The sequence below is a fragment of the Moschus berezovskii genome, chromosome 17 (genome assembly GCF_049115385.1).
Source record: "Moschus berezovskii isolate FMDL1 chromosome 17, NW_MosBer_1.0, whole genome shotgun sequence".
Taxonomy (NCBI): Eukaryota; Metazoa; Chordata; class Mammalia; order Artiodactyla; family Moschidae; genus Moschus; species Moschus berezovskii.
Genome location: NC_142476.1, coordinates 53,330,035 through 53,344,450, shown reverse-complemented (window position 1 = coordinate 53,344,450; position 14,416 = coordinate 53,330,035). Strand labels below are relative to the sequence as shown.

Genomic DNA, 14,416 nt, shown 5'->3' with positions numbered 1-14,416 from the left:
CTATCCATGTCTCTATTAAAGGAACTGTTGAAAAGAATTGTCTCTTAAGTCCCTTCGCTGTTCACTTGAAACCACCACACCATTTTTAATTGGCTATACTCCAAAATAAAAGGTTTGAAGTTAAAAAAAAAAAAGTTGTTTCTATAAGAACTAGACATGGCAGAAGAATTTTAAAAACACAGAAAGACCTAGGTTATAATCTTGGTTCTATCACTCATTGTGAGACTTGGAGCAAATCACTTAAAATTTTTGGACCTTACTACCTCTCTTCAATACCCCTCTACAACTCTAAGTTTAGAATACTTCCATCCAGAAAATTGTGATTAACCTGAGAGCCAAATTCAATGTCTAGGGTTATGCTTATTATATTTAGTCTGTGCTTGAGAACATTTGAAATAATTGGCATGTCAGCCAGCAAGCCCTTTCTGGAATCTTGAAAACTATCAACCATGTCTCTGATTCTTTTTTCAGACAAAAGTCTGCAGTGTAAGAAAATGCCCAGATTTTACTGCCACAGGCCAATGGGAGGTAGTCACTCTGTGCGAAGGGAAGCAAGAGTCAGCCATCTTTGATGCTGTCATGGTCTGCACTGGTTTTCTTACTGATCCATATTTACCACTGGACTGCTTTCCAGGTATAGCCCTTTCTAAGCTGACTATAATTTGTCTTATGTAAGCCACCCTGATACTGGATTGTTCTGGAAATAAATTCCTATTGATTTCCCCCATTAAATAGTTAAAGTAGTGAGGTAAGAGGGTTTTTTCCCCTGACCAGTGCTATTTGGCCAGATTTTGGCTTTCACCAGTTTCAAACAAGTTATGAGTACCAAAGAGTAGAATGAATAACTATGAAGCAGTTTTATGCTTCACTGAAGTCCAATGTCCATCTCTAAGTGACTGGCATCACCAGAAAGCCTTCTAAGACGTGAGAGGCCTAGAAAGTTTGCTAGCCTCAGCAGTAGTGCATTGACAGAGGTGAAAATAGAGGTCACAAGCGTCAACCTGTGAATAAAGGAAAAAAATAACTTTTGTTTGTTTGTGTCTATGGGTCATGGCAGTTACCTAGATCAAAGGTTTATGGCACTGGTTAATAGTCACCAGGGGCATGAGTGTTGGGAGGCAAATTAAGACATCTTTGGACCTCAGTTTCTTCCTCTGGCTTTTGCAACTATGATTCATTTATGTCAAATTTCAATTGGATTACAACTCAGAAGGAATAGAAAATCCAGTGGCTTGGTTTATTTAATCTGCAGCAAAGGATTCAAAAGATTCAAAATGTAGCAAATTTTTCTCTGAATCATCTAAATATGACTTGTAGTGATCACAAGGTTCAGTTCACAATTAACTCATCTACCTCTAATAATACTTGATTTGCCCCCAGCTGTTACTGAAGTCAGGCCATGTTAAGATAAAACACATCCTGAAAACTGTCATAGACTATAATTGTTGAATTGGAAAGCAGTTCAGCCTTCTTCCTGGTGCAGGAAACTCTTTAGCATCCCTGAGAAGACTCAACAGCCTCTGCTTGAATGCATTCATCTATGAATTCTTTCCACCTCTCCCATTTCTTGCCTACAGAGAAAACCCCCGAGTAGGCAAGTTACTCCAACTCCCAGGTAGGAGTGCCTGGTACAGGATCACTCCAAGAATCCAGAAAATTTCATGACATAGAGAGTACACTGTGTTTATTGCTAAGAATAAAGAAGTGGATAAGACAACACATAACCTTCCTGAAAGGAATGAAAAGAGTTTTATAGGGGTCTAATGGAGGAATCGCAGTCTACGTATGACCTGGAGTGACAGCAATACTCACTTTACAACAAATGCATGTACTTGAAATGGTCCTGGACCTGCCCTGAAGATGTTACTCTAGTCAAGTCAGATTAGGATAAAGCATAGCTTGAAAGCAATGCAGCCAATGTGCTCAATTTAAATAAGACGAGCTTGGGACCCAGGAGGTATAGACTCCAGGCTATACAATTAAGAAACTATGATCTTTTTGTAGTTCATGAGCGTGATGACTGGGTGTTCACGTTGTTGTGTGACATGTGCTCCCTCCTAAACCTTGTTAGGACACCGGCACATTACCCATCAGACTTTAAAAAAAAACAAAACTATATAATCTTGGGCTTTCCACTTAACCTTTCTAAGCCTCTGTTTTCCTTCCTAGAAACTGAGGGGTTTGACCTACCCAACAGCATATATCACAAATCAAGCAAACAGAACTCTACAGTATTTGCCATCCTTTTCAATATCCATATTACCAGCCACTACCAATTGGTTACTTCAAATCCATGGCTAAATTATTGTTAAGGAGCCTTTGAGCACTAAAATTTCATGACTTTAGACTTGAAATGGAGTCCTCCAAACCTCATCATCTCTCTCTCTGCCCCACAGTAGACTTACATACACCCCGGAGTAGTTGTTAATCATCACAAAAATTAAATTCGTTGAAGTTATTCAAAAAACATGTCATGAGTTCTGGAGGCAATTCCAGAAGAAAGTGTTCCAAAAAGTCTTAGTAAATATAATAGGTATTACAGCTGGAATAAGTCCATAACTTCCCAAGGTAACTAATTTTATTAATTCAGAAACCATATACATTCAGCTATGTTTACTAACACAGCCACTTCACCTAATAAAAGTTCTTGCTCTGTTCTCCTGTAATATAGGTGTGGAAAGTATTAGTCTGATAGAGGAATCAGTCACAGAGTCTCATATCTGTCCACTTGTGATCCAATAAAGCCTGATCCGGAGAGAATCTAAGACAATCTAACATTCATAGATAATTCTAATATTTTCATTAAACTTGTCCAGCTCTCTGTTCCTGGCAGTTCTTGGATCCATATTGGGTCAAATATTGAGCTAAGTCAATATTTGAATTTGATTGCATCATTGCTAAATTCAAAATTATCTAGATTGTGGTTGGGTTTTAACTGAGATTCATGTTAGATTTCTACAGATTTAAGGTGAAATAAAGAGTTACTGGGCCTTCGTTAAGGCCCAGTAATGTGCCACTAATGTGCCACAGCATCCATATCTTGAGAATTCACTGAGAATCTAGATGTACTATCATATTTTCTTTAAAAAAAAAAAGTTATTTGCACAGGATGTGTTCCTTTCAATTGTTTTATGCAACCTAAGAGTATTTTGCAAAACCCTCCGCAAGCATTTGATGTTTCAATGAGATTTGGCATCAACTGAGATGTCTTATCTAGTTCAAACAGCTCTGATCCCAGTATAACTAACATAACCCCTTTTTCTCTGAGCCAACTCTGGCTGACTCAGCAAACCTAGCCTGAGTTACCGTCAGTCACCAAGGTGAACACACAAGGATCTTTCAAATAGGGACCATACTTTTATTTCCTTTTAAAATAATTTTGGTTACACTGGATCTTTGCTGTGGCACTCAAGCTGCTCTTGTTATGTCACACGGGCTTAGTAACCCTGCAGCATATGGGATCTTAGTTCCCTGACCAGGGATCGAACCTGCATCCCCTGCATTGGAAGGCAGATTCTTAACCACTGGATCCCCAGGAAAGTCCCATATTTTTATTTCTTATTTCCCATATCATCTAGCACGGTGTCTGGCACATAAGAGGTGTCCAAAAAGTTTGCTGAATATAGTGGAAGCACTGACTCATAGTTCACTTTAACTTCTCTGCTTTCTCCTTGCTTATGAAAAGTTCTAAATAATCAAATATTAGTAAATAGAGTATTTCTGTCCCATTCATTTCTATCAAATTTTTAAAAGTAATGACTTCTTGTACTTTCGCTTAATAAGTCTTAATGCCATAATTTTTTGTTTTCTTTCTTTCCTTCCTTTTTTTGTTTTTGTTTTTAGCAGAAAATGGTTTACTGCAGGGCAAAGCAAGGATGGGTGGCTCATGCTCAAAAACTGAAATCCCCAGTGTTTGGGTGGGGACTTTTTTACAGTGCCATGATATTTTAACTTTGTAATCATCTAGTAAGTAAAACTAGAGGGCCATCTAATGAGACGGAGTAAGTATCTCCATTAAATAAATAATCACTCACCAATTTCTGTATCTTGCATAATTATGTATCCATGTTTCAGATTTTCTTAAAATTGAGTATGCTATTAAAACAACCTAAATCACCCATGAAAAGGATGTTATTAGCTGAATAATATGTGTGTTTCATTCACAGATCTTGTAAACTTTCTATTTGACTTCCTTTTTTTTTGCATAGGTATAAATACTTTTAAAGGCCAGTATTTCCACAGCCGAGAGTATAAACATCCAGATATATTTAGGGACAAGAGAGTTCTTGTTATTGGAATGGGAAATTCCGGCACAGACATTGCTGTGGAGGCCAGCCACCTGGCAAAAAAGGTATTGTTCTTGGTATTACCTAATGAGGAGCTTTATCTTAAGATGCATGCCTCAAGCGGACTGTGTTTGACACCATGATAAATGATGAAAGGAAAAAAGAATTCCTAAAACACATACACACAAACAGATTTTTTTAGGTACTTTTTTCTTGAATGTTCATAAATGTTACTATAAATTCCAGGTGTCATATTGTGTCATTTTTCCTCAAAAATTTGGGTTCTCTGACTTCCTATTTTTGCTATTTTCCTAGCCAACGTGAGTTACAGGAAGCATCTGTTTCTTACTCAGTCCCATAGGTCAGAAAATTCTGGCTAATTTTTTCTCACTAAGATCTCGCCTTTGCTCCTTCCTTTCCTTGTTGATTGCCACCATCCCCATCAGGTCCATACCACCTCACATGGAGTCTGTTACACTGTCCTCCTCGAAACAGTTATGGAAAGAGTTACTATTACTGGGGCTTGCTTACTCTGTACCAAGAACAGCACTAAGGGCTTTACTGCATGACCTCCGCCAATCATCAAAATAAGCCATGAAGTAGGTACAAGACTCCTTAACCACAAGTGAAGAAACTGAAACCTAGAGTTAAACAAGCTGCCTAAAGGTACACCACCAGCAGCTGGTAGAGCCAGTCCTCAAACCCAAGTCTTTTCCATTCAAAGCCCCTGCTCCTAATTCTACCTTAAGTGCCCATACTCCTATCCCAGTCCAGCCCCCAACACACGACAATCCATCCAGACCCCCAACCACCAACAAACAAATCCCCTAAAAAGCCTGCTCTCCTTATGACACTCATGTTAAAAAAAAAAACTAACTCCTCCTTACCTAAAAAAAAAAAAAATCATGAATTATAGGGCTCTCCATCACCTGGTCCAGATCTGCCATTTTAACTTTATCTGCACTGCTTTCCCACATGATCATCAACCGCATGCTGACTGGTCTACTCTGTGACCTTTCCCACCCCCAAGCCTCTATTTTCCCCTTCATTTACACCATAGCCCTCCCTTCTGCAGTGCCATTTTCTCTTTTATTACAATTTACATTTTCGTTCCCAGACACCTCTACCCAACACAAAATCATCTCTCCAGTACGAATTTATGTAAAAATTGAAATTTACACTCCTCAGATGGCACTTTTAATTCTTGGCATTGCTCGTTATCTTTTATGAGGTTTCTCAGTTGGCCCTAGTGGTAAAGAACCTGCCTGCCAAATGCAAAAGACATGAAATGCAGGTTCAATCCTTGAGTCGGGACAATCCCCTGGAGGAGGGCATGGCAACCCACTCCAGTATTCTTCCCTGGAGAATCCCCATGGATGGAGGAGCCTGGCAGGCTACAGTCCACAGGGTCACACAGAGTCAGACATGATTGAAGCAACTTAGCACGGCACGGCAATTACCTTTTATATATAGGTAAAATATATAGTATGTATTTTCTTTCCAACTATGCTATAAACTCATTGAAAGCCATTCAGGCAACAAATAAATAGTTGTTGAATTCTGCTATACCAAATGTTGTGCCAGACATGGAGGATACCCAGGAAAACAGAATAATCAAACAGGATTCCTGCTGTCATAGATGGTATAGTCATGGGGAAAACATATATCAAGTAAGTAAGTGTAAATAATTAGATCAATAATTGCAAGAATGAAAATAGGTATGAGGAAAAAGAATTGGGAGTGTGTTCCTTTCTGAAACTTTAAGGAAGGAACTCGATGATTGACTGACTGATTTGGAGAAACTTAGTAATTTGGTAGAGTTATCCCAAAGGAAGGGAAAGGAGGGTCTGAAGCAAAAATCAGCACAGGCCCACTCACAATGACCACCACATGTGAGTCATACATTACTACTTCTATTTCTCTAACCACTGGAAATTTCTTCAATCTGAAAACATGCTTTGGCACACACCATTTCTATATTGACAAAGAAACTCCTGTTTCAGAATATAATTCATTTCTACCAAAATATCATATCTGATTCTTCATCATGATGAAGAAAGGCAGGTGCAAATATGTCTAATGTCAGAATTACTGATGTGCTCGTAATTCTTGCCACCATAAGGCTCCACCATATTATTAGGCTTCCCTGGTGGCTCAGATGGTAAATAATCTGCCTGCAATGCAGGAGATCCAGGTTCTATCTCTGGATGGGGAAGATCCCCTGGAGAAGGGAATGGCTACCCACTCCAGTAGTATAAGGTCAAACAAAATGTATCATAAAAACACTAACACTGCAGCTATGGCCACCATGCCCCAGTTTATTAGAAGAAAAACCAGGCATTAAACCAGTTGTTTTGTATTTGCAAAGCAACAGATCAGTTGACTAAATTTTTCAACTTTTAAAAAGTTATACAGACAACTCCTTGTTGTATAGATCCCAAAGCAACTATTAGCTTAACAAACTAGGTCAGCTGGTAAACTCAAATAGTCAAATAATCTGTTTATAAAAAATCCCGAGGCAGATTCATGTCAATATATGGCAAAACCAATACAATAATGTAAAGTAAAAAAATAAAATAAAAATAAAAAAATAAAAGTATAAAGAAAAAAATCCACCAAAACTAGTTGTATTACTGAATTTTACTATCAGTTCTAACAATGCTTTATGTTGAAACCCTTTGCAGACATCTTCTTTTTCTTTTTTTTTTTTTTAAGCTGTACCGCGCAGCATGTGGTATCTTAGTTCCCTGGAAAAAACCCGTGCTTCCTGCATGGGTTTGATCCAGGAAGGCAGAGTCTTAACCACTGGACCACCAGGGAAGTCCCTGCAGGCAACTTTCAGTTGCATCCCTGCCCTGCTCTTGTTTATAGTCACTAGCATACAAAGTTGTTATCACCTGTTCACTATCTTCTCACATGAGATTCTAAGTTCCTATGGCCAACCACAATATATAATTCACCATGGTGTCTAGCACTGAGCCTGGCAGATAAAAAGTGCTCAATAATATGTGCTAAGGCATTTTAATACTCTAGATACTCAAACCATTATCTCAAAAGAATAACTTTAAAGTGGGAGTTAGAGAAACCATAACTGTTTTGTCAGGGAGGTATTTTGGGGGTGGCGGGCTATTTGGTGCCTTTCAATTCATGAAACTTCTCTAATCTCTGACAGAACCAGCCCTGTTCACTGTATCAAACTGAGTGACCTCTTTGATTACTCCTAGGTGTTCCTCAGCACCACCGGAGGGGCATGGGTGATCAGCCGTGTCTTTGACTCAGGGTACCCATGGGACATGGTTTTCATGACACGATTTCAGAACACATTCAGAAATTCTCTTCCAACTCCAATTGTGAATTGGTTGATAGCAAGAAGGATGAACAGCTGGTTCAATCATGCAAATTACGGCTTAATACCAGAAGACAGGTAAATACGGTGGGTCTGCGGAAGGCTGTTAGGTAGAAGGGGCATTGATCCTTCCAGCAACCATAATACAGCAACAAGACAGAGTATGAAGGAAACCTTCATATGAATTCCTTAGTCATAATGGCTAACTGTTTTTAGTGCTTGGTAAGTAGAATTATGTGATACATAACTGTCAACAACCCTTTAAAGTAAGCCATATAACCTCCCTTTCAGAGTGGGTATATTAAGACTTCGGGAAGTTCAGTCACTTGCCAAAGTTAATCTAGTGCCAAACAAACTCTGTGACTTTGGCAAGTTACATAAACCTTAGTTGTAGCAATCTAAAGAGAATAATTTGTCTATAACTCTTCCAACAAAAGTAACACATTTGCCTATGTCACACTGTGGGAAAAATTTAATCCTTCACCGTCTTTCAGAGGACAGTGCCTTCTTCCCCTTGTCAAGATGACCTTGATTTCAGTCTTGTCCTTTCAGTTACAACCCATTGCTTAGCCCATTAATGAGAACCAGTGGTTTTATTTTACTTCCTCATTCATTGACTCTGAACAATGATATTCCATTGCCAGGGTAGCACCACAGCCTGGAGACCCTGTCTGATCTTCCCCCAGATTCCACTCTGGACCAGGGTGGATCAGGTGGCACCCAAGCCACCAGAGTTGCCAGGCAGCCCCCTTCCTACTGCATGTACTTCATTCCTCTGGGTCTCTTCATCCTTTTCTCTTAAACCTTCCTCTCTCCCTGCTCTTCTAGTCCTGCTGTTGTCTCCATTTTTTTTCCTTTCTTACCTACCCTTTTCTGTTGCCTAACTCCAGGTCCCCTCGGAGTTTTAAACTTTTCACCAGAGCCTTTCCTACCATAAGCCTGATTTAGCCTAAATGGCCACTCAAAAGACTTTATTTAATCCCACAAAGCCTAGAAAATATAAAAGAAGCCTGAGGAATTATAATATCTTCCCTGTTAGATTTAGCTAATCCTTTTTCATTTCCAAAGTTCTTAGAAATACACTATTTCATATGTTCTTCATCCTACCCAATCAACTAACAAGGATGGCAAGTATTAGCATCCCTATTTTACAGGTGAATAAAAGAAAGCCTACAAAGACGAAATGGTTTTTCCAAGCTCTGTTAAGTATAAACATTTGGACACAAAGCCACCCTTACTACCTCCTGCTCCAGAGCTCCCTCCATTTTATCACATTGTCTGTTTCTGGGCATTCACCACAAGCCCAAAATGACTCAGCTTACTTAAAATCATCTTGCAAAGCGTTTGCTTTGTGATTCCAGAGACACAGCCAGAAAAGGGTGATTCCAAAGGCATAGCCAGAAAAAGCTAATTCTGCCCTGGTTCCTTTTAAATACATGCATGTTTTCCTTGTACAGTTGCTTCCGAGGAGGAAAGAGTTTCTAGCATTTCTCAGCAGACAGAGAAGTCCCTGGTTTCCTTTGTGGTCCTTCAGCATTCAGCTATCTCTAAAATGACAGGGATAGCTGAATGCTAGAATTCAGCAGGAGAAGCAGAGCTAGAGAAAACTCTCACCTCCTTCTCCTCAGGCTTCTAAATTCTTGTAAATGGTAAGCATGGTTCCATCATCCTTCTTGGTCGTTCATGAATCTACTCCCACAGAGGTAACTTCCCACAGTACTGTGACCTCCTGCCTAGCTGAGGGGCAAGGCGCAGAATGAAGTGGAGAAGCGGAGGAGGAGGGAGGGCTGGCTGCATCGGTCACTGGCAGATCTCTTCCTTATCCATGTTAATGTCCAGGGTACAGCTAAGAGAGCCTGTGCTAAATGACGAGCTCCCAGGCCGTATCATCACTGGGAAAGTACTCATCAAGCCAAGCGTTAAGGAAGTGAAGGAAAACTCTGTTGTATTTAGCAACACCCCAAAGGAAGAGCCCATCGATATCATTGTTTTTGCCACTGGATACACTTTTGCTTTCCCCTTCCTTGACGAGACTGTAGTGAAAGTCGAAGATGGCCAGGCATCGCTATACAAGTACATCTTTCCTGCACATCTACCAAAGCCAACGCTGGCTATCATTGGTATCATCAAACCCTTGGGCTCCTTACTACCCACAGGGGATATACAAGCTCGATGGGCTATTCAGGTCCTGAAAGGTAAGTGTATAAGAAATAGGAGAACATGGGAATTCCCTAGCAGTCCAGGGGATACGACCCCTCATTTCAGAGTAGAGGGCTCAGGTTCAATCCCTGGTTGGGGAACTAACATCTCACAAGCCACATGGTGTGGCCAAATTAAAATTAATTAATTAATTTAAAAAAAAGAAATAATAGGATACATATGTTCAGTTTACCATGTCATTTTAGATACCGGAAATTTTGAGACTTTTCCCACCTTCCATCTAAAATAATAGAATTTTTTTTAAAGCAAATCCATCTATTGTTCACTGAATTACAATATCATAATGAATTTGTGCCAGTACAAGCACAGAAGATAAATAAATCATGAATCAAAAAATATCAGCTGCTATTGTGACTGAATCAACTGGTTCAATTAACATTTTAAAAACTCAATCAATTGAATGACAAATTCAGTCAAGCCAGTTGTGAGGTTCTGCAACATCAAATAAGTAGTGAGGGAATTTCTTATCTCTTCAACTGGTGGCATAATCACCAGGAATTAACATTACTCTGCTAACATTTCTGCCAAAAGAACAGATGACTAGCTGGGTACTAGAAATAAAAGATATGCAGTAGTAAAGCATCTTTGCCTGCTAAGCACAGAAGTTACATTGCATTTTTGTTTATTTGTTTGCTTTATAGGTATGATTAAGCTACCACCATCAAGCATAATGATGGAGGAAGTTAATGAAAGGAAAAAAAACAAGCCCAGTGGGTAAGTTAAGTGCTATGCATTCTTTTTGAATCATAACTAAAACTGGTAAAGCAAGAGCAAAGAATGGTACGAGTTACACTGGAGAAAAAAGAAGCGACTAAGACTCAAAAGGGGGAAAGAAAAAGACTAAGCTAACCTGTTTAAGGAAAGAAAGGAAAAAGAAACTGAGGTTTTAACGTCCTAAACCATCACTTTAGACCATGGTCATGTAGCACGACATGGAGACGTGAAGTTTATATTCTAAACCAAATGTAATTAATCCTTATCTACCAGATATTACTCTGTAATTCTATCCATAATCAGAAAGCAAACTGTTGTGTTTATCCACTCTGACACCAAAGGGTCTGCTCATTCACTCATTTCAGAAAATATATGTTCAGCTCTCCTGTTTTCATTCAGACGGCCACTCTAGAACAGGAGTCAAAACAGGGCCAATGGACCAAATCTGCCAACCACCTATTTTCCTATTTTAAATCATTGGAAAGAAGAAGATTTTATGATATGTGCAAATTATGTAAACTTCAGATCACTGTGGCTATAAGTAAAGTTTTATTAGCATACAGTCCCCCTCAAGTTTGGGCTTCCCTGGTGGCTCACTGGTAAAGAATCTACCTGCCAATATGGAAGACACAGCTTTGACCCTGGGTGGGGAAGATCCTCTGGAGAAGGAAATGGCCACCCGCTCTAGAATTCTTGTCTGGGAAATCCCACGGACAGAGGAGCCTGGAGGGTTGCAAAGAGTCAGACACGACTGAGCGACTGAGCAGACTCAATTTACGTAGTTTAAGACTGCTTTCGTGTTAGGACAGAAAAGTTGACTAGCTGAGGCAGACTATACCATAACCCTCGTAAAACTTAATCATTTACCATCTAGCCTTCTGCAGAACAAGTTTGTCAGCGCTTCTCCAGAGAGAGGTTTCCACTTGTGCTCTGCTTTTTGGCTACCACGAAGGGCCAGGGACCGTGGAAGACAGACAGACAGCTGGGAGGGACTCTTGCTTTGCCCAACTCCTAATCCTAAAGCACCTCTGATTTTCTCTGTTTTACTGTTTATGTTTCAGACTTTGACATATATTTTTCATGGGAAAAAGAAGGGGTTTGTGACCAAGAAAAAAGTCTTAAAATCACTGCATTTAAGAAACACCACTTTTCTCCTTCATATATATTTCCAAATTTCAAATGTTGTTCTATCCTTGTCAAAGTCCTAAATCCCAAAATGATAAAACCACTTTCAGTGTCTCTTCTTCATCCTCAACCTGGGATATGATTTGATCTCCATTATGCAATTCTGCTGCTGCTGCTGCTGCTAAGTCGCTTCAGTCGTGTCTGACTCTGTCCGACCCCAGAGACGGCAGCCCACCAGGCTCCGCTGTCCCTGGACTTCTCCAGGCAAGAACACTGGAGTGGGTTGCCATTTCCTTCTCCAGTGCATGAAAGTGAAAAGTGAAAGTAAAGTCGCTCAGTCATTTCGTACTCTTCGCGACCCCATGGTCTGCAGCCCATCAGGCTCCTCCGCCCCTGGGATTTTCCAGGCAAGAGTACTGGAGTGGGGTGCCATTGCATTCTCCGTTATGCAATTCTAGTATAACACAAATCACTAATTAGAACTACATGAAACAAAAGCTTTTGTCACTTTGGTCAGTCAAGAGATTAATTAATTAAGGATTAATACCAGCATTACACAGAATTGCACCCTACTGAGTTTTGTGATTTTTCACATTATACAAATCAAGCAATAATTGAGTTTCAGGAAGATGCAGGAATAGTAAAATTATATAAAACCTTTTTTTCTAGAAATTGCTAATCATTTGACAATAGAACTAAAGTAATACTAGATTCATTAGCCGCATTTGACAAACCATGTGTACAGAGTGTTTTTTCAAAGGATCTGTCTTGTATTTAAACAATACCATGAGACCATTAGACAGCTATAGGCGTGGAGGGAAAAATACAGAAACCAGTTCAAATTTTGTAGCCTCATTGTTTACTTCTGGCACTTGTACTTGTTCTAAGGTTACCATGATTTAATCTTTTTGTTTTCTCCTTTATCCCAATCTTGCTTTTATAAAGGTTTGGCTTGCCTTACTGCAGAGCTTTGCAAACCGATTACATCACATATGTAGATGAACTTCTGACCGCTATCAATGCAAAGCCCAACCTGTTCTCTCTGCTTCTGACGGATCCACGCCTGGCTCTGGCCATCTTCTTTGGTCCATGCACACCATACCAGTTCCGTCTGACCGGTCCAGGGAAATGGGAAGGAGCCCGAAATGCCATCATGACCCAGTGGGACCGAACATTCAAGGCCACCAAAACACGAATTGTACAAGAACCCCCGTCTCTCTTTGCAAGCTTACTTAAACTCTTCAGCTTTCTAGCTTTGCTTGTGGCCATTTTCCTGATTTTCCTATAAATAAAAAATTACCTAAATAAACTATCAAATGCACAGAGTAGATGGACAGCAATCTGGTTCCTCCACTGCAACAGCTTTGCCTTCATGCTATAATCTATATCTGAGCAATGAAAGCCACCCCTTCCCCTTCCCTGGCTGGCTCGAGGGCCCACTAATATTCCTGAGTGTCTCCCAGCTCCACCTGCTTCTAATGCTAGAGAAAGCTAACCAAGATTTCAGTGCATTTGAAGGCTGCTGGAAGGTTCAAGGTTCAGTTTAGAAGAGAGAGTTGTCTCAGACACCACTCTGAGCAATTAGACCTCTTTCCTATTTTCATAGATCGCAATTAAAACTCAATATTTCACGAAAGATTTGGTTGTACTAAAATGGCACTCTTATGGTATCAGCTGATTAAAAATAAAAAGAAAGCAAAAGCCTAGGATTATTTTTGAGTGGTCTTTAATTTTCTTTTTAAGAGTTGGGGGAAAGAGAGAAGGGGATGAGAAGTCTATTAATAAAGACCATAAAAGGATGGGCGGTGTCAACGACTTGGTTGGAGTGTTTCTGAAGGAATGTACCTGCCTAGAAGTGCTCATCTCCCTCGAATGCACTCACACTCTTCAACCAAAGAGTCTTAAGCTGACATAAGAACAAACCCAATCAGATCTATTCCACAGAAAGCAACCACCTCCACCCACTCTTGGAAGCGGCCTCCAGCACCCAAAGGAAAAACACCTTCCACTCACATACACCTTTACAACTCTGCTTAAAGAGGCAAATGGCTGCCTCTTCTAAGAGTCAACCAAATCCAGTTGGAAAAGACAGAGCTGAGAAGTCTTTCACAGAGAGATAGTAGGAGAAAGAAAAGATAGGAAAAGAAGAGCAAAGGCAAACGCCATGTCAAAGGCAGTTTTTGACCAAGCTATACCAACCCTAGATCCTCTCTCACAGTTACACATTTGAGAATGTGACTCAGCCAGAAAAGGTGTTGCCTTCACATTATCTCACTGAGGGGCTTGCTTAGATGGCAAACTTCACCTCACAGAGAGGCCCATGGTTTGCACACTGGAGGAAATTCAAAACCTATGGAATCAGGAGTAAGTGAGTTGTGTAGGTAAGAAGAGATGTGGTTTGTGACTCTTCACTCTGGTCTGCCCTTGCAGCTTCTCTTTTTTGTTCCATTTTTTAACACTTCTAAAACTATTTTACTTCTTAACATATGTGATATTGTGATATGTAATAACAACTGTATATTTCCTAAGACTCTTGAAATCTCCTAAGTAATGAGAACATAAAGATATCTTTTGTTAATGAGGTGACTTTTGGAAAACACCTAAAGATGGGGGCTGATCACCAGAAGAACCGTCCATGTGATTAGAGGATTGGAACTTTCCTTCCCACCTCTTTGATCTGTGGGGAGGGGAGAGGCAGGCTGGAGGCTGAATCAATAACCAATGG

The 14,416-nt window shown here is 40.0% G+C and overlaps 1 protein-coding gene and 1 non-coding gene across 4 annotated transcripts in view; both read left to right on the top strand.

The window, feature by feature from the left end:
* The window catches only part of FMO1 (flavin containing dimethylaniline monoxygenase 1), a 33,788-nt gene extending 20,388 nt beyond the window's left edge, over positions 1-13,400 (top strand). For all 3 annotated transcript variants that reach the window (XM_088845474.1, XM_088845475.1, XM_088845476.1), the window contains 6 exons: positions 472-634; positions 4,209-4,351; positions 7,511-7,710; positions 9,472-9,827; positions 10,494-10,566; positions 12,637-13,400. In XM_088845474.1, coding sequence (XP_088701600.1) covers positions 472-634; positions 4,209-4,351; positions 7,511-7,710; positions 9,472-9,827; positions 10,494-10,566; positions 12,637-12,979 — 1,278 coding nt within the window. In that variant the 3' untranslated portion in view covers positions 12,980-13,400. The remainder of the gene's footprint in view (positions 1-471; positions 635-4,208; positions 4,352-7,510; positions 7,711-9,471; positions 9,828-10,493; positions 10,567-12,636) is intronic.
* On the top strand, positions 1,993-2,097 carry LOC129551823 (small nucleolar RNA U13). The gene has a single exon (XR_008685140.1). It is a non-coding gene; the product is annotated as a small nucleolar RNA U13 (small nucleolar RNA).
* Positions 13,401-14,416: the final 1,016 nt, after the last annotated feature.